Below are 22,083 nucleotides of genomic sequence, written 5' to 3'. Positions count from 1 at the left end.
CAAGGAGTTAGAGGCCTATGCCCAACAGTGGGATGTTACAGGCTGAATCGTATTCTTTTTCACTTCAATTTCCACCAGTATTTACGAGATATATCTATTTACAAAAAATTAACTAAAACTTATAAGTCTTAACGGCCTATTCTATCTCCTGCTGTTACAGGCTATTTGTAACTTATTTGCGGGATAAACTATCCACAACTGGTGTAACCGGCCCTAAAAATGTATGCACTTCTGATTAACATCGGCAATTGTAGTTTTTGAATGAATCTTTATTTTGTTTCTATTTTTTGTATTTTTGTTGCTTTACGTTTGTTTCTCCAACTTTGTAAATTTATATGGAAAAATGTTTAATATTAGTACAAGCAAAGTAGCAACCCTGTCAACTTCTTAACGGGATATATTTTTAAAGTTATGTTTTATATATGTATAATTTATTTATATATAATATATCATTTGGCGCGTTAGGGAAAGATTACGATAGTAAATTCTTACGTTGCGCGCACACCGTCACAATAAACCGACACCCTGAAGTTAGCCAGTCAACGAAGAAGAAGTTAGCAACGTGAAGCTAGCTAGCCAATGAAGTATAACTTCTTACGTGCGCACATAAGTACACACACACACTTTTTTTTTATGTCACTAGGTCGGCAAACATGCGTACGGCTCACCTGATGGTAAGCGATTACCGTAGCTTATAAACGCCTGCAACACCAGAAGCATCGCAAGCGTGTTACCGACCCAATCCCCAATCCCCCCAGGAGCTCTGGTCACCTTACTCACCAACAGGAACACAATACTGCTTGAAAACAGTATTATTTTGCTGTGATCTTCTGTAAGGTCGAGGTACTACCCCAGTCGGGCTGCTCCATATTTTGAGCAGGAAATTCCTGCTGTGCCCTACCTCAGTTAACCTACCTCAGTTTTAGTTTTTTTGTGAATATCTAATAAAATTATCCAAATAGGTGCATTAGTTAGGAAGCTATCCCGTATTTACATACGGCGAATCACTTTTATTTATATAGATGAGTTATTAAGTAAATAAGTACGGCACCAAGCTTGCATGCTAGACGCGCAGATGCGTTATATAACAACAAAAATGATAAAGACTTCCGCAACTGTAACATATAAACTCACAAGGTTGCTTTTGTTAGCAGATTATTTAACATTTATTTTATTAGCATCCATTTATGGATATTTTAATGACTGTTTTGATGATGAAAAAAAAAAATGTAATAATGGGATTCTCAATTTCTACAAAATTAATTTTGCGCTTTATACTATTCTTTTTATTTCACTCCACCGTACCTCGGAGAGCACGTTAAACTGACGGTCCCGGTTGTTATCTGTACACCTGATAGCGATCGTTACTCATAGTAGGTAATATATCTGCCAACCCGCATTGGAGCAGCTTGGTGGATTAAGTTCCGATTCATCTCCTACAAGGAGAAAGACCTATGCCCAGCTGTGGGATATTAGAGGCTGAATGCGTAACTATTCTCTAGTTTTTTTATTATTGGTGTGTGTAGTCTCCTAAACATCGATTGTTATTTGTATAAATATTTGATTCTGGTCTGGCTCTATGTCTATGTGGTCTCTCAACCGTGCCTCAGAAAGCTACTAATGTTTTCAATTTTCGTTATTTTCGATCGCTACCCGCAGTTGAGCAGCGTGGTGGATTATACTCCAACCATTTTGCTGCATGGAAGATGATTTTGATAGCAGTGGTATACTGGTAGTGGTGGTTCAGTTCAATATAATTTTTCGATTCTTAGAATAATCTATTAAAAAAAAAAAAAAAAAAAAAAATTGTAAGAACTAAACTAACATAGTATGTAAGAAATATTGTTAACTAACCAAAATGAGTCACTGGTCGCTTTAATAAAGAATATTATTATTATTATTATTATTATTATTATAATGTACATTCCGGTTGATGATAGCTTTATGATTCCTAAAGCAGACTAATTCATAAGTGCTGTTAAAGCCTACTTGAGTAAGAAAATTTTTGCTTTAAATTTTTTAATTGAAAAAATCTAGTAGTCACAAGAGGGTAGTGCTTGTCATAAATTAATGCCGAAGTTGAGTGGATTCGGCTTTAATTAATGTCATTGCATCTTTTAGTGGCAATCTTACACCGGCTAATTAAAACAGTATAAAAAAACGTATGTAGATTAATTAATTTCATCGTTCACTAAGCAACATTTTTCGTTAAATCTGAAAAGTAATTAATAAATCGAAATTAATTTAAATTTTTTCTTTAATGTTATTCTAAATATGCAGTAAAGCAATAAATAAATAAATAAAGTAGTGTAGCTCGTAATCGGGTCACTCAACCGTCTTCCGCTCGTACAGGCAATCTAAAAAAAAAAAACCCGTCACATTTTTTACTAGCTGTTCCCACATAAATATTTACTCTGTGAATTTAGTTAGTTAGGTAAAACATTCACAATATGCTATGTGTGTGCTAACATCACTTGTTTAAACAATTGTCTGTCGTAAATTTGTTACAGTTTTGGAAAATTTATAGTAGGTATAGGCTGATATTATGTGTTCTCGGATCGTTAATCAATCGTTTTTCTATTCGTGTTGAAGTTACGTTGGAATTATACTTACTTTTTAACCGACTTCAAAAAAGGAGGAGGTTACTCAATTCGAACGTATATATATTTTTTATGTTGGGGGATATGTTCGGGGATAACTCCGTCGTTTATGAACCGATTTTGATAATTCTTTTTTTTGTTGGAAAGGAGATATCCTTAATTTGGTACCATGATGAGGAAACCAGGACCTGATGATGGGATCTCAGAGAAATCGAGGGAAACTCGAAAATTCGCATAACTTTTTACTGGGTGTACCGATTTTAATGATATTTAATTTAATCGAAAGCCGATGTTTATCATGTCAGGTCACATTTAAATTTCAACGAGATTTGATTACAACTTTTGGAGTAATCTTTGATAATGCGTATTTACTTGACTATTTTTTTGTCTACCTTCGTTGTATTACTTGTCGATATAATTGAAGTTGGTTTTTCTTCGTTTGCCTGCAAACACAATTATTTTCATTTTTTTTTACGAAAGTTGTTTATTAACTGACACCATTAAAAATTAAATCCTCCCCCCTCAAAGAAAAAAAATAATAATAATTTGAATGCGTTACATTTTACAGTCGGACGAAAATCTCGTATCGGGGGTTGCGAAACTTACGCAACGCAAACACAAACGCCCTGAGCATGACAATTATCTATATGGCATACAAAACGTGTGCCATGACTATGACTACTTGTGTCATTTACTCAGGTGCTATGACCGCTGCGTTAACTCATCACAGAACAATTAAAAAAAAACTCAAAAGGTTATATTGGATTCAAACAAGAATAATTTAATTAAACCACATATATAGCGTGGTGACTATGAGCAAAGCAGATGAGTTCACGCTATTTTGGTGTGAACTTTTGGAGGATTATGTCCAGCAGTGGACTGTGATAGGCTGAAATGATGATGATGACATATATACTACATTAACTAAAATATAAAATTTATAACCTATCATGTCTAGCACTAGTATTTCTATTAAGTTGAATTTTTGTTTCGGTATAGCTTAGAAATAGTAACTATGTTATAAATATTTTAACGCATCTCGATCTCTGATGGACAACCAATGTTGCCCAATCAGGATTAAAAATAAATCAATAAATATTATGTTAGAGGATATGTTTGGCAACGTTTCCTGGCTTTGTGCCCGTTTTGTCCAACTAAGTTCGCGTATATTATATCCTCTTTTCTTCCACTGTATGTAATATAAAATTGAAAAATATTTGAGAGTACATCCATTACTAGTCGTGACCTACGGTTTCGCTCCTTGTAAATATGTGTACAAACCAACTACGTTACAATTTCAACTATAATTGTTCAAAGAGTAATGATAACTTCTGTTCAGTATCAAAATGTAACCTACATTAGATTTTAAGATAGAATTCGAGATCCTGAAGTCCAGGATGAGAAATCGCATCCAAATTCGCCCATCGTAATAAAAATATTTCACTTAATGAAAAAAAATTCGTTATTTGGAAAAAATTGTAATACAGAACCGATTTTAATCCTGGTCACAAAGTAGGAAGAAGAAGGCGCTACTGACTACTTACTCAAACAGCAGTTCAACTAAAAAAAAAAAAAATTGAACCAATCTGATATAACATAAAATTAGGGCATAATTTCTAATTATGAATGTGAGACATATTATGAGGATTATCATTTTTTTGATATTATACTAGTATTTGCCCAGTGGTCGAAATTCGACCAAAATTTATCTATACAAATAAATAAATTTGGAGTGTCTGTTTGTAATATTATATTTACCGCTTTTTAGTAAATGCATATAGATAAATGTATACACGGTACATATACCAAAATAACATTTTTTCCAATTTTTGTCTGTATGTCTGTAATGCGATAAAACATAACATAGAACTAAGGCAAGAGCCTATTGAATATGTCGACGAATACGTATATCTAGGACAAATCATATCTACAAAAGACCAACATTCAAAGGAGATCGACAGAAGAATAATATATAATAATAAGCAACACTTGGAAACGCTATTGGTCTTTGAAAGAAATATTTAAAAACGAAACAATCCCAATGACTGTTAAAAGCAAATTATACAACATCTGCATTCTTCCATGCCTTACCTACGGGTGTCAAACTTGGCCTGCTACGTACAAAAACATCGCAAAACTTGTAAGTTGCCAACGTCACATGGAACGAAGTATGCTTAATATAAAGCTGCGAGACCGGTGGACCATCGCTAAAATAAGAAGCAAGACAAAAGTGAGTGATATTAGCAAAACAATTAAAAAACTGAAATGGAACTGGATAGGACATATTATGAGAACAAATAAGGAAAAATGGACCAAAAATATTATGGAGTGGTACCCTAGAAATGGAAAGAGGCAAAGAGGGCGTCCAATAAAAAGATGGGATGACGATCTACCTAAAGGATGAAGAAGATTAGCTCGTGAAAGAAAAGTGTGGGAGCAACTAGGGGAGGCCTATGTCGAAGGACAACCTGACAAAAGAACCGGTTACTAAAATAGTAAAAAACAAAAATTGTGTAGTGCTTGTTGGTCAGTGAATAAAGGCTTTATTTATTTATTTATTTATTTTTATTATGTTTGTCTGTTTGTTCCGGCTATTCTCTGAAACGGCTTGACCGATTTTGACGAGACTTTCACTGGTAGATACTACTTTTATTTTAAAAATTTATTTATTTTATAACTCTGCGAACTCAATTTACTTTTTTGTTAAGACCCACGTGGACGTAGTCGCGGGCACAGTTAGTTTAAATTATAATTATTAATATTATTAAGGTTCTGTTGTCAAAGACTAATAATAAACTATACGTGTGTTTGTCAAATACATGGTAGTGTGTAATGTTTTTTTTATTAATTTAATGTTTTTTTTTATGCTTAGTTAAAAAAAAATAGTATTCTGCACTTCTCTATATAAACTATTAAGTGATCGAAATTTCGTATTGCTTCGTCCGCACAATTTCTTAAAAAGGGGTAAAAAAAATTTGTTTCGCGTATTAATATGGATAGATATATATAATATGGGTAGATATATATGTATAATATCGATACGTATGAAGAATAAATATAATTTTGTCATGGATTCGGCAGTTATTATTTTGTCGACAGATTAACTCAAAAAGATAAGCTTTAGATAGATTGATAACAATCGTCAACTCACAAAGAAATATTATTTACGTGACATAATCCTCAAGAAAATTAATGTCGGATCAAATGAAACGTCTTGTTTTTCCAAGGTTTCCTTCTTAATCTCTATTGTATAAGTGGCACATTTTATTATAACTCGCTGAACTTACACATACTCACTTATAGACTGGCTCATTAAAACAATGACTGTGTTTGCCCGCAAATGAAAAAAAAAAACCGACTTCAATTTACATTGGCGAGTAATACAACGAAGGTAGTCGAAAATATAATCAATTATTTTTTTTAAATATGTAACTAGGTCGACAAACAAGCGTACGACCCTATCCCCAATTCCTCCCCAGGAGCTCTGGTCATCTTACCCACCGACAGGAACACAACACTGCTTGAAAGCAGTATTATTTAGCTCTTATCTTCTGTAAAGTCGAGGTAATTCCCCAGTCGAGCTGCTCCATATATTGAGCAGGAAATTTCTTGCTGTGCCCTACCTCAGCTAATTACGCATCATTAGACATAACTCAAAAAGTATTTTTCAGTTCTCGATTAAAATCTAAAAGGGAGAACACGACAAGCTCTAGCTTTCAATTAAAAAAAAGAATCATCGAAATCGGTACACTATCGGTAGATATTAGTATCTCGTACTAAGTTATGAGATAACATAAAAAACTTTGTTGTAGTCGGTTAACGAAGTATTTTGCTTTAAACTCCCAATAATGATGGTAAAATACTAAAACGCCGAAATGTATTTACGCACATTACTTCCAGACGACTGCGTGGAATTGGACAAATTTGTTTTATATCAAATTTACTTAATATATATTATATATTCTTGATTGCACTAAGTAAATTATATACTAGTCATTATAATATAGGAAGTTGACAAGGGCGAACTTATCTCTAAAAAAGATCTCTTCCAGTCAACCCATGGCAGTGAGAGATAATGTGAACGCGGGGCAAAGTAGTGCAGGAATAAAAGAATAATAATAAAAAAACATATAAAATACATACATAAACATATATAAACATACATATATACATCTCATACATCTGATTTTGGAAAGCAAATAGTTAAACTTATTTTGTAATCAAAATAGTTTTTTTTAAAAGTTTAACTGCGGAGTTTCTTGCCGATTTTTCGAGAATCGATGGTAGCTTTATAGATTTCTTATAGATTAATATTATTATTTCTACTAAAATGACGATTCAAGAGGTGCTTTTAAAGCCTACCTTACAATTTTTAATTTTAGTTTTTCTGATTACTTGTCTGTTTAGGAAATTAAGATTCAATTAATTGATTTTTATCAAACGGAAATCGCACAAAAAAAAAATACATAAACAAGGGCTGCCACCAAAATATTTATTTTAATATCAGTTGTCCTCAATAGTACATATTGTCCTTAATTACGTCATAATTAAGACGCGTGTCCATTCAAGTGATTACATGTTTGACCGATTCCAAACGAAGGTTGAACTAATTGGATCACTGTACTTAACATTTTACTTAGCGACTTGATACCAGAAGTAAATCCAGTATATGACATATGTGTTTGACGTAGAATATGCTGACGGGGGCTGTAAATACCAGTGTATCAGCGTTTTTGCCATTCTCGTGAACAATCTTTTTATTTTTTAGTGTTATGATTTAAATTTAGAACGGGATATATACAAATTTTTAAAATACTTCCAAGAAGGATTTTCTCTATTCGATTGTATTAATATATACTTCATTAATTTTTTTTCTTAATGTAAATATTTTGAAGATTTTTTTTTTATCCGAAAACTTGTCATGTCAAGTAAAAGATTTGATTTTATTTATTTTTTAAATTTGAGTATAAACAAAATTATATTGTGGTTCATTTTGTATTCTTAATCATTTGAATTTCTGATGTTTTGGCATTATTGCAAGGGTCTTGGTAAAGGGTGCATTGTGTGTGCATCCGTAATATTGGAAACTCAAAATGAGTTAGCCAGAGCTTGAGGGGGGGGGGGGGGGGGTTGGCATTGCTCCTAGTGGTGCAGGTGTCCATAGGCTATGGTATCCGCTTCGCATCAGCGGACTATACCCTTGTTTACCACCTTAGTACCCATAAAAAAAGAGTATCTTAAACATAAAATGACCAACATACATCCCGTTTTACATATAAATCATAATATAAATGTTAAATAAATATTAAAAAAAAGTTTTGAATCATTTTAGTGTTTATTTTTGCAGTTATAGTGTTTTTTTTTTAACAAAAAATCATCCGATGTGACTCTTATTTGTTAAAAAGGTGCTAATTGTAATAACATAGTATCACCGTTTAAAGTTATTTTTTACGTCCTACGTCGAATTGTTTTAGTTATGCCGTATACATGTGTACTTACAATAAAACGGTAAGAAATTTAGATGTTTTAAATCGTTAAAATTTAGATTATAATATACATTTTACCGACATCGATAAAAGTAATTTTTTTATGTGTTCCTAATATAATATTATAAATGTGAATGTATGTTTGTTTGTTACGCTTTCACGCGAAAACTACTCAACCGATCATCATGAAACTTTGTACACATATTCTTGGAGGTATTTGAAGTAACATAGGATACTTTGTATTAAAAAAAAAATCAATGCTAGCGAAGCCGCGGTTAAAAGCTAGTATACAATAAAAATCTTACATACTAGTTGATGCGATGTACTTCTTAAAATTAACAATAGGTGTTCGTTTGTCCGCTTAGGGCCGGTTCCCAGTTGTGTATAAAGTTTAACCCCTCAGATAAGTTGCGAATAGTTTTTAACAGCAGGATAGAATAGGCCGTTAGAACCTGTATCCTGGACCTGTGTCTCAATTTATAAACTAATATATATATATATTTATATAAATGAATGTTTGTCTGTATGTCCTTTATAGAAATGTAAACTATGCATTTGATCATATTGTCATGTTCTTCAGCAAAGTGTTATGCATGAGCCCACAAAGGATTCTGAAGTGGTACGACAAAAAAAAGCATAGCAACGCGCGCAGGGTACAGCTAGTATCTTATAAATGTAGTCGAATTGGATGGTAATAAAAATAATATATCGTACACTGTATCTGTTGGATATCGTTATCCATCAAATAGTGTTATCCACAACCGGTGAACCAGGCCCTAAACTCAAAAATAGATTATACCAATTTTTTTGGGTAGGTACGTTTTATATCATTTTTTACAGCTATAGTCAATTTTGATCATTAACTACATTTTCATTAAAAATACATATATACAATAATATATATATTTAAAAATTGCCAAAAAAAAATTACTATTATTTATTTTTATTGTAATGAATATTATTTTTATTTGGATTTACCGTATTATTTTTCTTTTTGAACCATCCGAAAGGAAACAAATATTCAAACCGGACAAACCTTGTGGTTTGACCGGTTTGAATATTTATTTTTCCGGTTTTTATACGAACAGAGATTCATTTATATATTATACCCGTACCTTTGTAAGCTAACGTTATTTCTTTTTTTTTTTTCTAGCTTTTTCCTGTGTCTTCGTCTGCGTGGTTAACTTAGTTTTGAGTAATCCGTTTTCGCGAAAAAAAAGAAAAATAATAATATTATAATATATATATATATATATATATATATATATATATATAATCGACTATATAACATAATAAAATAAATCGTGATTCGTGTGAATTGCAACATAGCAAACCTTATTGTAACCTCTTTACAGTAAACTGTATTAACACAAAAAAGGGAACCCAAAAAAAAAATGAACAGTATACATAAAATAGAATAGAATAATACTTTATTACACATCACATACGAAATATTTACATTGAACATTTATTTACATGTTTATAATTATATGTTTTCGTATTATAACAAAACATTTTTTTTGTTTGAAGTAACGCATACACAAACGAGTAATCAGATTTTCCAATTATAAATACTGATATGCTAATATTATATTCTTAGAGAATTAAAATGGTGGATCATCACATCATCATCATCACACAAGCCTATCACAGTCCACTACTGGACATAGGCCTCTAAAAGTTCGAGCCAAAAATGGCGTGAACTCATGTGTTTTGCCCATAGTCACCACGCTGGGTGCGGGTTGGTTACCGCAGGGCTGGCTTTGACGCACCGAAGACGCTGCTGCCCGTCTTCGGCCTGTGTATTTCAACGCCTGCAGTTGGATGGTTATCCCGCCATCGGTCGGCTTTATAACTTCCAAGGTGGTAGTGGAACTGTGTTATCACTTAGTCGCCTCTTACGACAACCACGGGAAGAGAGGGGGATAGTAAAAATATCCATAAAACGGATTCTAATATTAACCTTTGTGTCCCAGGATGCCCGCATCTGGGTGGAGCATCCTATCCACGTGTGGGAGGGCGCCACTGTGACCAGCGACTACCGTTCCGGAGTCCTCATCGTGAAGATCGACCAGACTGGCGAAATTAGACAGATTAAAGTAAGTATTGTGTTATGTTTATTTGTGATGGAATTGTTGGTTAGTAAAAGAATAAATTGCTTGTATTTTCTTTTTTTATCTGTGTGTATTTTTAAGTACAAAAAGTATATAGTATAATATATGGTAAATTGAGCGGGATGGTTTCGTCTAGGACAAAATAACCAAAGCGTGGTAGGAATTTCATGACAGTAATTTACCAGTATTAATTTAAGCTGTTGATATTATTAAGTTTTTATTTTGTTAGGTCTTGGCACAGACTTCGAACCTATCAGGGGGTAGTGCATACATTTAGTAGTATTATATTAAAGGCAAGCAGGCTTGAATATGATGACGTACTTCAAAATAAATCTTTAATATATAATTTTTTGCTTTTTAGGTTTCGATATCGGTTTTTTTAACGTAGTTTTTTTTTATTATATCAACAGTTCAATGTGCTATTTTAAATCTTTGATCTTGTGTTTTTAAATGATTATAATAATATCACATGTTCCCTTAAGAAATAATTAACTGAAATGTCAGAACACACACTTTTACAAAATTATATAAAATGCCAGCAATAGACGGTTTTCGATCTACAGATTGTATTCTATTACTTACGAGGTTAGACGAGGGTTGAAAGCGGATTAAGAATTGTCGGACACGAAATATTCGGATAATCTATTTTCCTATAAGAGTAACATTAGTTCAATTCTTAAGGGAAATAGAATGCGTCCATTCTAAATTGCTTTTGGGTATTGCTGTGAAATGATTGCAAGATATCCCTTAGGGAAAGGGTTTGGGAAACACGAGAAAAACGTTAATTATTGAATATAAGTTTTTATTGCTTGCACGGTCACAGTCAGACTTTTTAAACCACTATGTCAGGAAGCAGGCTTACGGCCCACCTGAAGATAGGCGCTACCGCTAGTCTATAGACGCCTGCAACACCAGAAGCATCGCAAGCGCGTTGCCGAAGCTACCCCTGACCCTGCCTAGGAGCTCTACCTTACACACACAGAAATACGACACTGCTGCTGCTATAAGGTTAAGGTACCCCAGAGAGGCTGCTCTAAGGTTTGAGCAGGATGTACCCTGCCCCTACCCCAATAACTTCGTAGGCGTCTTGGCCCTGGGTCGAGCGTGTAAATAAATGTGATGAACTATTTTGTGTTTTATTTTTCAGATCGCAGATGAAACCAAACTGCCGCCATTACGGAATCCATCTTTGTTGATCGGTCAGAACGACTTGACTTCGCTGTCATATCTTCACGAGCCAGCTGTTCTACATAACCTTAAAGTCAGGTTAGTACAATACATCGGTATGAACTGAAATGAATCAGGCCCTAAACATCCCACTTCTGGGCAAAGACTCTTTTTCCGTATAGGAAAAGTGATATCCACCACGCTGCTCCATTCCAGATCGGTGGATAATTTTGTCTACTATGAGTAACGATGGCTATCAGATATCTATATACAGATAAATAAAATTGGAGTGTCTGTTTGTAATATTAAAATAACCGCTTTTTATTAAATGTACATGGACAGTACAACCATAATAACATTTTTTTTTACAGTTTTTGTCTGGCTGTCTGTCTATTTGTTTGTTCCGGCAAATCTCTGAAACGGCTGGACCGATTTTGACGTGACTATTATTGGCAGATAGCTGATGTAATAAGGATTACTCCTTTAGGCTAGTGATATTTTAGAAATTTATTTACTTTATAACTCTGTAATCTGAACAATAACTTTTTTAAACATTTTTTAATATTATATCAAAAATTGACCGCTCCACTGACTGACCGTGTCGGCGTTCTAGCCAGGATAGAGCGCCGACACGGTCAGTCGGAGACGCGGTTTCCATCCCCGCTGGAGCGGTCAATTTTTGATATGATGTTCAAAAGTGTTTAGAATTCCTAATGTGTGGGTAACACAAAAATAAAATCGTACAGATTAAAAATAACTTTTTTATTAAATTCCACGCGGACGAAGTCGCGGGCACAGCTAGTTTCTTACATACAACGGAAATAGTTCTTAAGGAGAAAACTACAGTCTCGTGTCGGAGATTAAAAACGCACCCTTTTCTGCAATAATGCAATTCTTTGCGTTTTCTTTATATTTCTATAATCGCGAATCCGTACAACTCACTCGGTGAACGATTTATTTTTATTTACTTACATTTCTCTGTTAAACTTAGTGTTAAATAGACATTAAAGAAAAAAATTGTTAATATTTGTAATTTTCAAACATGTAAATTGTCAATTTTTGCTCTACGTTTTTTATTTTTTTATTTTTTTGTTGTCCATTTTTAGAGTTACAGACTTATAAAATAGTGGTCTAATCGCTACTGAAAAAAAAAAAAAAATAATAAAACGAAAATTATTAAAATAAATAAACTTTGGAGTTTCTTGCCGATTCTTCTTGCAAAATCGACATTCCGAATCGGTGTTAGCTTTACTTTTACAAAAATAATAATTTATTTTTAAAGTTTTAATTTGTAAAATTATGATTCGAAAGTGCTCTTTGGGACCTATTTGAATGAAGCTGTTTTTAATTTTGATTGGTTAATGAAAAACGTTACGAAAATGGGTAATATTTGTTCTTGTATGATAAAAATTAAAAACCAAGTGTCTCGTATGTCATCATGTTACAAAATAAATACTCGTTCAATGGTTTCGTTCGGTAAGATTTTATCAATTAAAACTACAACTATGTAATGTTCACGTTAAATTAATCGCTTGTAACGAAACAGATGTTATCTTCGTAATTTAATTTCGTACTTTTGTATTATTTATCAAAAGTTATTCACTTGTATGTAACACTTTATTTATATCAAATAGTTAAATGTATTCAAATATATAAAATTTTCGTGTCGCGGTGTTTGTAGTTATACTCCTCCGAAACGGCGTGACCGATTCTCATTAAATTTTGTGTGCATATTGGGTAGGTCTGAGAATCAATCAACATTTATTTTTCATCCCCCTAAATTTTAAGGGTAGTCCATACCAATTTTTTTTTAATTTTTAGATAAATTATTTATTCTTTATTTTATTATTATTTGGCTTTGAAAAATACATACAACCCTAAATTTTCACCCTTCTACCACTAACCCCTATTTTTAAATAGCGCTTAGCGGCAAGAAAACGTTTGCCGAGTCAGCTAGTATTTTAGTGTTGCCCAAATTCAGTCTTGGTCTTGCAGTCTTGGTCTTGTTCTTGCGTTTTTGCAAGACCAAGACCAAGAACAAGACCGCGTATTTTTAGCAAGACCAAGACCAAGACTGACCGTGCAAGACTTGAGCAAGAACAAGACATAGCCTGCAAGACTCTTGCGTCTTGCAGCTAGGACTTAGCGCTATTTCACTAAGTAGTTAGGTGTAACAGTTCGGTGTATAGGTAGGTACGCTTAGGAATTCTATGAGACGCAAAAAACTGTATCAAAGAATATGAAAAACTGCACCTATGCGCATTACGACTAATACCATAAACATAGCGAATAAAAAAATATCTAATAAAACACTTTTTTCGGATTTTATCGCGGTTTATTGTTAACTTTTGATTCCCGACGTTTCGGATACTTTACAGCAACCATGGTCACGGGAGGACTGAGGTGTCAGACGTCCCAACGTTACAAAGTTATTCGAAACTACCCGACATACATCAATATCTTATATAGTCCTATCTACGCAGAATGTGCTAATTGAGTCTTTAATCTGTGGTGAATTATGCTTGGTTTTTGATTTAATTATATTAATAATGGGGTCCCAAGCAGGTGGTAATTGCCAGCCATCTTCTCTATTGAAATTTGGATGTTTTTTAATTTCAATAGCCTCACGGATCATCCTTGGTTGGAATCGGTGTTCTTTTGCGAGGATCTGTGGTTTATCGAATCTAATATAATGGCTAGCTGTGTCTAGACTGTGTTCACAGATTGCAGACTTAGTATAGCGACGATGTTTTAAGTCAGCTATATGTTCCTTAACGCGAGTTTTGATCGATCGTTTTGTTTGTCCTATATAAGAGAGACCACAGTCACAATCAAGCTTGTATACTCCTGCATCTTGTAAGGGTATATGACACTTGACAGATGGTAAAAATTGACTTATCGTTTTTGGCGGCTTGAAAAAAGTTTTTATAGAAGCTCGCTTTAAGATGAAGCCAATCTTGTCAGTGACCCCTTTCATAAAAGGTAGCACAGCAGGTACTCGTTCGACGGTGGCTGGTTTCACACGTTCACTGCGATGAGGACGCGGTACCCGAAGCTTGTTGTCTCGCAGTACTTGCTTGACATGTTGAAGTTCGGTCTCCAGGTGTCGCTCATCGCAGATCCCTCGTGCTCTCTGAAACAAAGATTTACCCACGGTAGCTAACTGTGTAGGATGATGGTGTGATTCGCCGTTTAAGTACCTATCCGCATGGGTATGCTTTCTATACACTGTATGGCTTAAGGTATTGTTGGGATTACGGATGACTAATACATCTAAGAATCATGATCAATGTCATTTAGATGTAAACACAATCAATGTCATTTAGATGTAAACACAATAAAAGTTTTGGAAAAGGGATTAAATTTCGCTGTTACACCTCGCAAGATACCCTTCGAAGAAATTATTTGTAACGTTGAAGACTGTCTGTCGAAAAACAATATAAAGAAGGAAGATTCGGAGGCTATCAGACAAGATATATCGTCAGCATTACGACGAAGTTCTGTGCCGAAACTAAATCTTCCCCGCGAACAATTTTCGGATTCGTACCACTTTGTTAATGAGATCAAACATCTACATCTCAGTGACAATGAAACTATGGTTAGTTTTGATGTGCAATCACTCTTTACATGCTTACCGGTTGAAGATTGCATTAGTATTGTGTCAAGAAAGCTGAAGGAAAATGACATGCCGATAGAATATGCTGACCTTCTCAAGCATTGCCTTACATCTGGCTACATGTTGTGGAATAATCAGTTCTACAAGCAAGTAGATGGCGTAGCGATGGGTTCACCAGTATCCCCCGTTGTTGCCGACATATTTATGGAGGACTTCGAGGAAACTGCTCTGCGTACCTCGCCCATAACACCCAGGTTCTACAAACGGTATGTAGATGATACTTTCACAATATTACCATCTGATAAAGTATCCATATTCTTACAACATCTTAACTCCATAAATTCCAAAATTCAATTCACAATGGAGTTGGAGGCAAATAAATCTTTAGCTTTCTTAGATGTATTAGTCATCCGTAATCCCAACAATACCTTAAGCCATACAGTGTATAGAAAGCATACCCATGCGGATAGGTACTTAAACGGCGAATCACACCATCATCCTACACAGTTAGCTACCGTGGGTAAATCTTTGTTTCAGAGAGCACGAGGGATCTGCGATGAGCGACACCTGGAGACCGAACTTCAACATGTCAAGCAAGTACTGCGAGACAACAAGCTTCGGGTACCGCGTCCTCATCGCAGTGAACGTGTGAAACCAGCCACCGTCGAACGAGTACCTGCTGTGCTACCTTTTATGAAAGGGGTCACTGACAAGATTGGCTTCATCTTAAAGCGAGCTTCTATAAAAACTTTTTTCAAGCCGCCAAAAACGATAAGTCAATTTTTACCATCTGTCAAGTGTCATATACCCTTACAAGATGCAGGAGTATACAAGCTTGATTGTGACTGTGGTCTCTCTTATATAGGACAAACAAAACGATCGATCAAAACTCGCGTTAAGGAACATATAGCTGACTTAAAACATCGTCGCTATACTAAGTCTGCAATCTGTGAACACAGTCTAGACACAGCTAGCCATTATATTAGATTCGATAAACCACAGATCCTCGCAAAAGAACACCGATTCCAACCAAGGATGATCCGTGAGGCTATTGAAATTAAAAAACATCCAAATTTCAATAGAGAAGATGGCTGGCAATTACCACCTGCTTGGGACCCCATTATTAATATAATTAAATCAAAAACCAAGCATAATTCACCACAGATTAAAGACTCAATTAGCACATTCTGCGTAGATAGGACTATATAAGATATTGATGTATGTCGGGTAGTTTCGAATAACTTTGTAACGTTGGGACGTCTGACACCTCAGTCCTCCCGTGACCATGGTTGCTGTAAAGTATCCGAAACGTCGGGAATCAAAAGTTAACAATAAACCGCGATAAAATCCGAAAAAAGTGTTTTATTAAATGAGTAAAATTCGCGTAAACATTAGAAAACAAAAAAATATCTATTAAAATCAAACTGAGTGCATGCATAGTTATGTTTTAACCATCGGCACTTTGATAATGCGGCATCAAAGGTTTTGTACTTACTTCTCAAAGAAATTTGCCGCTTTTCGGAAGTACTTGCTTGTGAAGCAGCTGGCGTGCCATCAAATCTAAATGCCATTCTTGACTGTCCAACGAGATGGAATTCCACACATGATATGATTGGATTTGGTTTAAAAGTGAGAGCGGGCATTGACATATTGTGCAGTTCTGTCACCGAATTAAATGATTTTCAAATCACAGCTAATGAATGGCAGGTACTCGAAAAATTACATAAATTTCTAATAAACTTTAAACTTTTAAGTACAAAACTTGGTGGAGACAAATATGTTACATTACCGCTAGTCATTGTATCATTCAATCTCTTGCTAGATAAAATTGAATCCATGGTAAAACAGTTAGATGAGAAACCTAATCGATCTGAAGTGGATGAAAGGCTCATTCTAGCTTTCCAAGCAGCTCGAGACAAAATGCTTAAACATTACAAGAAGACCAACTGGATTTATTGTACTTCTTTAATTTTAGACCCAAGGCATAAGGCTCAGACTTTTGACCTGACAATGTGGGGGAAGCAACTTAAAACAGAACGTCTGCGCAAGTTCAATGAACTTTATGAAGAATATAAAAGCCTACACTCACTGAACAAATCTCTGGAATTACCAGAAAAAGAAAATAAAGTATGTGATGAAGATAAAGACGTAATAGACTTTGATAAACTCTATGAATGTCCCTCGACGTCATCTGGATCTTGTCTTCAAGGCTTAGTGATAGACGAGTTGGAGGAGTACCTGAGAAAACCAAGAACTGCCAGCTCGGAAGACATTTTAGATTGGTGGAGGACGCATGAGACAGAGTATCCGATTTTATCGAAAATGGCCCGTGATTTTCTCTCAATACCTGCAACTTCAGTACCTGCTGAGAGGTTATTTTCTAAAGCATCATTAGTAATTAGAAAACATAGAAATAGGTTAAGTGATGAGTCAGCCAGATGGTTACTTTGTATTAATTCTTGGTCAAAAAAATTGATATAAAGTATCATAACCTAATGATAAAGCTGTTGATTTGTGTTGTATTTTATTTTTTATTCAAATAAATGATAAATCGTAAAACTCTTTTATTAAATTTCTTATAAGTTGAGGGTTCAATCTCTTTCTAGACAGATAAGTATTGTTCTTTAAAATACAGTCAAGTTATTGTAATTAATTTGTTTTTTTACATGTTTTAGCAAATGTAAGCTTATAAATCATAAATGTTTATTAAGAAACAGTTACTTCCATGGAAAACGACATATAGGTCAGTTGATTTTTCGAATTTCTTATCAAATCTTCAGTTATTTATTAATCTGCTTGATCTTTACTATGGCTATGTTAATTCAAGCTCACAATGTTCCAATTCTAATACGTTTTTCTAAGATTTAAAGTAAACTTTAATAAATAGTAATAGACTAATAGGTAATTGCAAGACTTGCAAGACTCTTGCTGCAAGACCAAGACCAAGACCAAGACTGGGAGCGCAAGACCAAGACCAAGACCAAGACCAGGTGTATTGGCGCAAGACCAAGACCAAGACTGGCTAAGTCTCGTCTTGTTCTTGCATTTGGGCAACACTATAGTATTTATGTAAAATCACTAAATGTTGTTATTGTTCAAAGTTTATACATTAGCTTCAAATGTTACTGATAAGTTTCGGATAGTTATTTGTCGTATAACGTTATTCAGCAGATAAAACAACAGATATTTTTTGGTTGAGGCGAAACAGACACTAAGAATGTTTTGATTCCTGGTGTTAATATTCGATAATTTGAATGATATAAGTGCGAGATAAAATTTATTAGCAATCGGAGACAGGCTCTGAAGAGGCTAAATATATGAAGTATACTTATGGTCTACTCAAGAGACTACGGTCTACTGGTCTACTCAGTAGACCGTGGTCTTTTGAGTAGACTGTTTAGTTGGTGATTATAATAAGGTGCATAAGTTTTTGTTTTGTTACAGATTTTGTGATCGTAATGCCATATATACGTATTGCGGCATCGTACTTGTTGCAATCAATCCTTACTACGAGTTACCTATATACGGTCAGTATTTATTTGAACGATTCGTAAGTATAACGAATCGGTTTTTGAATATAAAAACTGCCCTCTTTTGTATATGAGGTCATAAAAACTTAAAGTTTTACATGTGTGTAAATGGTACTTTAATGAACTTGTACTTAATTCCTTAGAGATACAATACAATTTCTCTCTAAGGAATTAAGTACAAGTTCATTAAAAATTGTACGTTTTTAGTTTAATTTTTGAAACATGTCAAACCACCGTCCACAAAGGTGGTTAAATAATATTTGACAAAAACAGCTGCATTATATTTTAGTGTCATTATTATCAAACCAGAAAATTGCTTTTTTTTTAAGATTTTTTTCAATTGTTAGGTGATGAAACAATCATGGCATACCGTGGACAGTCCATGGGTGATTTGGACCCGCACATCTTCGCGGTGTCAGAGGAGGCCTACACGAAACTCGAGAGGGAAAGGAGGGACCAAAGTATTATCGGTGAGCCAGTTTAATTTTTGAAATAGCCATAAAATTTATAATATATTATAATAAGGAAAGCTAATGTTATGTGTATAGCTTCGCAAGTATTATTTAATTTCCCCTTTGTATTTTCGAAGTAAAACTTCTTTATGAACGCTTGACTTGACTAGCGAGCAAGCTGGTCTTTTCGCCGAGGCCAGCCTGTCGCTGGAGGGATCCTGTTGCCTGCTGATCCGGGACCCTTCAATTAAAGCGGCTGAAGGCTCCCGCAGGGGTTTTGGTCGGTATTGCACCCCCAAGTGCTGAAGCGATATACGATCTAGGAATGCCTACCCGGGCATCATGGATATCACCCGTAAATGGGTTCCCCTGCGATAACAAAAAAAAGACAGTAAGCTGGTGAATGCGTGACGAGAACGTTACAAAAAGTGTGATCTGGCGAGGCGAACGGAAGTTGAGGGGTAGATATAAGGTAGATGGAGCAACAGAAGTTTTACTTCAGTCGTGTGGTCTAAAGCACACTTTTTTTTTATTCAAATGAAAACTGCTTTAGCCACGTTGGACACTTTTTGGTAGGGGAAAATCTTATGGGTTTGCGTCACCGACATGCTCATGACTCATGCGCAGCGGCCCTGTGCTATACGCGTTAGACGCTGTTTGGACACAACAGACATACAAACCGGAAAGAAATATCTGTACAAATCCAAATATTCATCCCTAGCGGGTATCTAACCCGCAAGCCGTCGCTGCTTTAGACTACTCGCTCCACTGCACCTGAGCGGCTGTTGCTGATGTATTTCGTATTCGTTATTTAGTGAGCGGTGAATCCGGTGCCGGTAAGACGGTATCAGCTAAATATGCGATGCGATACTTCGCTGCCGTCGGAGGGAATGCCAGTGAGACCCAAGTGGAAAGAAAAGTCCTTGCATCCAGTCCTATCATGGAGGTATGTGTTTAGTGGAATTTTTAATTTTATAGTATTCTTAAAGTCGATAATAGCTTAGTCTACTCAGTAGAATATTGTACACATAAGTTAAATTGACAAAATAATGTTTCATTTTTATTAATGTGGACCTAAGTCTACTGAAAAGAACTTGGTCTACTGGGAATACCATGGTCTACTGTTAAGAACACATGCTAATTTGAAATCATATACTGTTAAAAGTATTGTGCTTTACTGGGAAACCAAAGTAAACTTAAAAAACCTTGGTCTACTGAAAAGACTGTATTCTACTGGATAGACCATAAGTTATTTTATAAAAAAAATTACCTTAATTGTTTATTTACCCAGGCGATAGGCAACGCAAAAACAACACGTAATGACAACTCGTCACGTTTTGGAAAGTTCATCGAGATACACTTTGACACGCAATACCGGATATCCGGTGCGAGCATGCGCACTTATCTTCTAGAAAAGTCTAGAGTTGTTTACCAGAGTCCAGATGAACGGAACTACCATATATTCTATCAGCTATGTGCAGCAGCACATTATATGCCGGAATTAAAGTTAGGTAAGTGTTCGATCCCAAAACATATTTAACTTATATGTCGATTATTATAGCATATACTAAAACTGAGAAAAAATAAATAAACGTATATATAAATTAAAACAAAAGAAGCGTTTAGATTAATGATCATTGTAATAATAATAATTGTAGCTGAACATAATTCTTCGATAATACCAAAAGTAACTTTGATTGTATAATATAATTTTTATATGTATGTATTTATGTAATATATCTGTGGACGGTGCTACGAGTATATTAGATATTTCTCAATTTACTTGAGTTGCAGTTTGGATTTTAGCCAGGCTAGGCTATATAAAGTAAATATCATTGGCAGATTCTCAGATTTCAACTTTATTTCTATAGACAAGTATAGTATAAAGTATTTCTCCTTAGATCACCAAGATTCGTTCCACTACTTGAACCAGGGTGGCTGCCCTAACATTGACGGAGTGGACGATTTGAAGGCTTTCAATGAGACAAAGTCAGCTCTTATTACGTTAGGTGAGTGTTTGATACTAACACATTCTTGGTATTTGTCAGGTTGGCTGAACAATGATGATACTTCTATGATGAGCTTTCATAGCAATAAAAAAGAAAAAACAGATTTGCTAATACATAATGTATTTTGGAAGTCACTTCTATGGATCATTCGAGGAAAAAGTCTTCTAATTAACTTTAGCTAATTGAAAAATTATTTGAAAACGGTAAATTTTTTGGTCAAGTGTGTTCCAAGGTGTGTTCCTTGGTTTAAGTTTCGTCTAAGTGAGATCTGATAATACATATCGTGTGAGTTTTGTGACTTTTTCCGTATAGGTGTGTCAGAGTCAGAACAGCAACAGATGTTTACTGTACTGGCAGCCATCCTACACCTCGGTAACGTTCACCTAGCCGGTGAACCTGATACTGACGACCAGGACGCTGACGGCGCTTATATTGACGTAAGTGCCCTGTTTCCATCAATATTTCACGTCTCATTACGATTTCGATTCGGCCTGTAACATGTCACAGCTGGGTACAGGCCTCTTTTGCCATGTATCTTAATCTACTACGCTGCTCCACTGCGGGTTGGCGGATTAAATTGCACGTCTCCTAACCTCCTAATTCACCTATCGAAGGTACAAGTTATCGAAAGGTTTTTATTAATATACGCTTCTGCCTGTAATATCCCACTACTGGGCATAGGCCTCTTTCCCCATGTAGGAAAAGGATCAGAGCTTAATCCACCACGCTGCTCCAATGCGGGTTGCCGGATATATTCCCTACTATGAGTAACGATCGCTATCAGGTGTACATGATAACAACCGGGACCGACGACTTAACGTGCTCTCCGAGGCACGGCGGGGAGACCCACAAGGACTGCACAAACACCCAGACCACGGCAAACACCTGTATGGCCAATACAAATGTTTGTCATGTGCGGGGATCGAACCCGTAACCGCCAACGCAACAGGTACAATCTATGGCTGTAACCGTTGTGCCAAAGCGGCGTCTTATTAATATAAGTGAAGATATTTCCTGTAAAACCTGAATGGAGAAATTTGGGGTCCAATAGATTTAGAAAGTAGATTAGTATTTGCATATTTGTCTGATGGTGAAACTATTATGGATTT

At 35.0% G+C, this 22,083-nt stretch overlaps 1 protein-coding gene across 1 annotated transcript in view; it reads left to right on the top strand.

Moving 5' to 3' along the window:
• The window catches only part of LOC123667779 (unconventional myosin-Va), a 75,567-nt gene that overhangs the window by 2,323 nt on the left and 51,161 nt on the right, over positions 1–22,083 (top strand). The window contains exons 2-9 of the mRNA XM_045601618.1: positions 10,063–10,185; positions 11,348–11,466; positions 18,428–18,510; positions 18,861–18,983; positions 19,781–19,911; positions 20,257–20,476; positions 20,867–20,974; positions 21,287–21,411. Of these exons, the coding sequence (XP_045457574.1) occupies positions 10,063–10,185; positions 11,348–11,466; positions 18,428–18,510; positions 18,861–18,983; positions 19,781–19,911; positions 20,257–20,476; positions 20,867–20,974; positions 21,287–21,411 (1,032 nt within the window). The remainder of the gene's footprint in view (positions 1–10,062; positions 10,186–11,347; positions 11,467–18,427; positions 18,511–18,860; positions 18,984–19,780; positions 19,912–20,256; positions 20,477–20,866; positions 20,975–21,286; positions 21,412–22,083) is intronic.

The sequence above is a fragment of the Melitaea cinxia genome, chromosome 29 (assembly GCF_905220565.1).
Source record: "Melitaea cinxia chromosome 29, ilMelCinx1.1, whole genome shotgun sequence".
Lineage (NCBI taxonomy): Eukaryota > Metazoa > Arthropoda > Insecta > Lepidoptera > Nymphalidae > Melitaea > Melitaea cinxia.
This window is presented reverse-complemented; position numbering and strand designations above follow the sequence as displayed.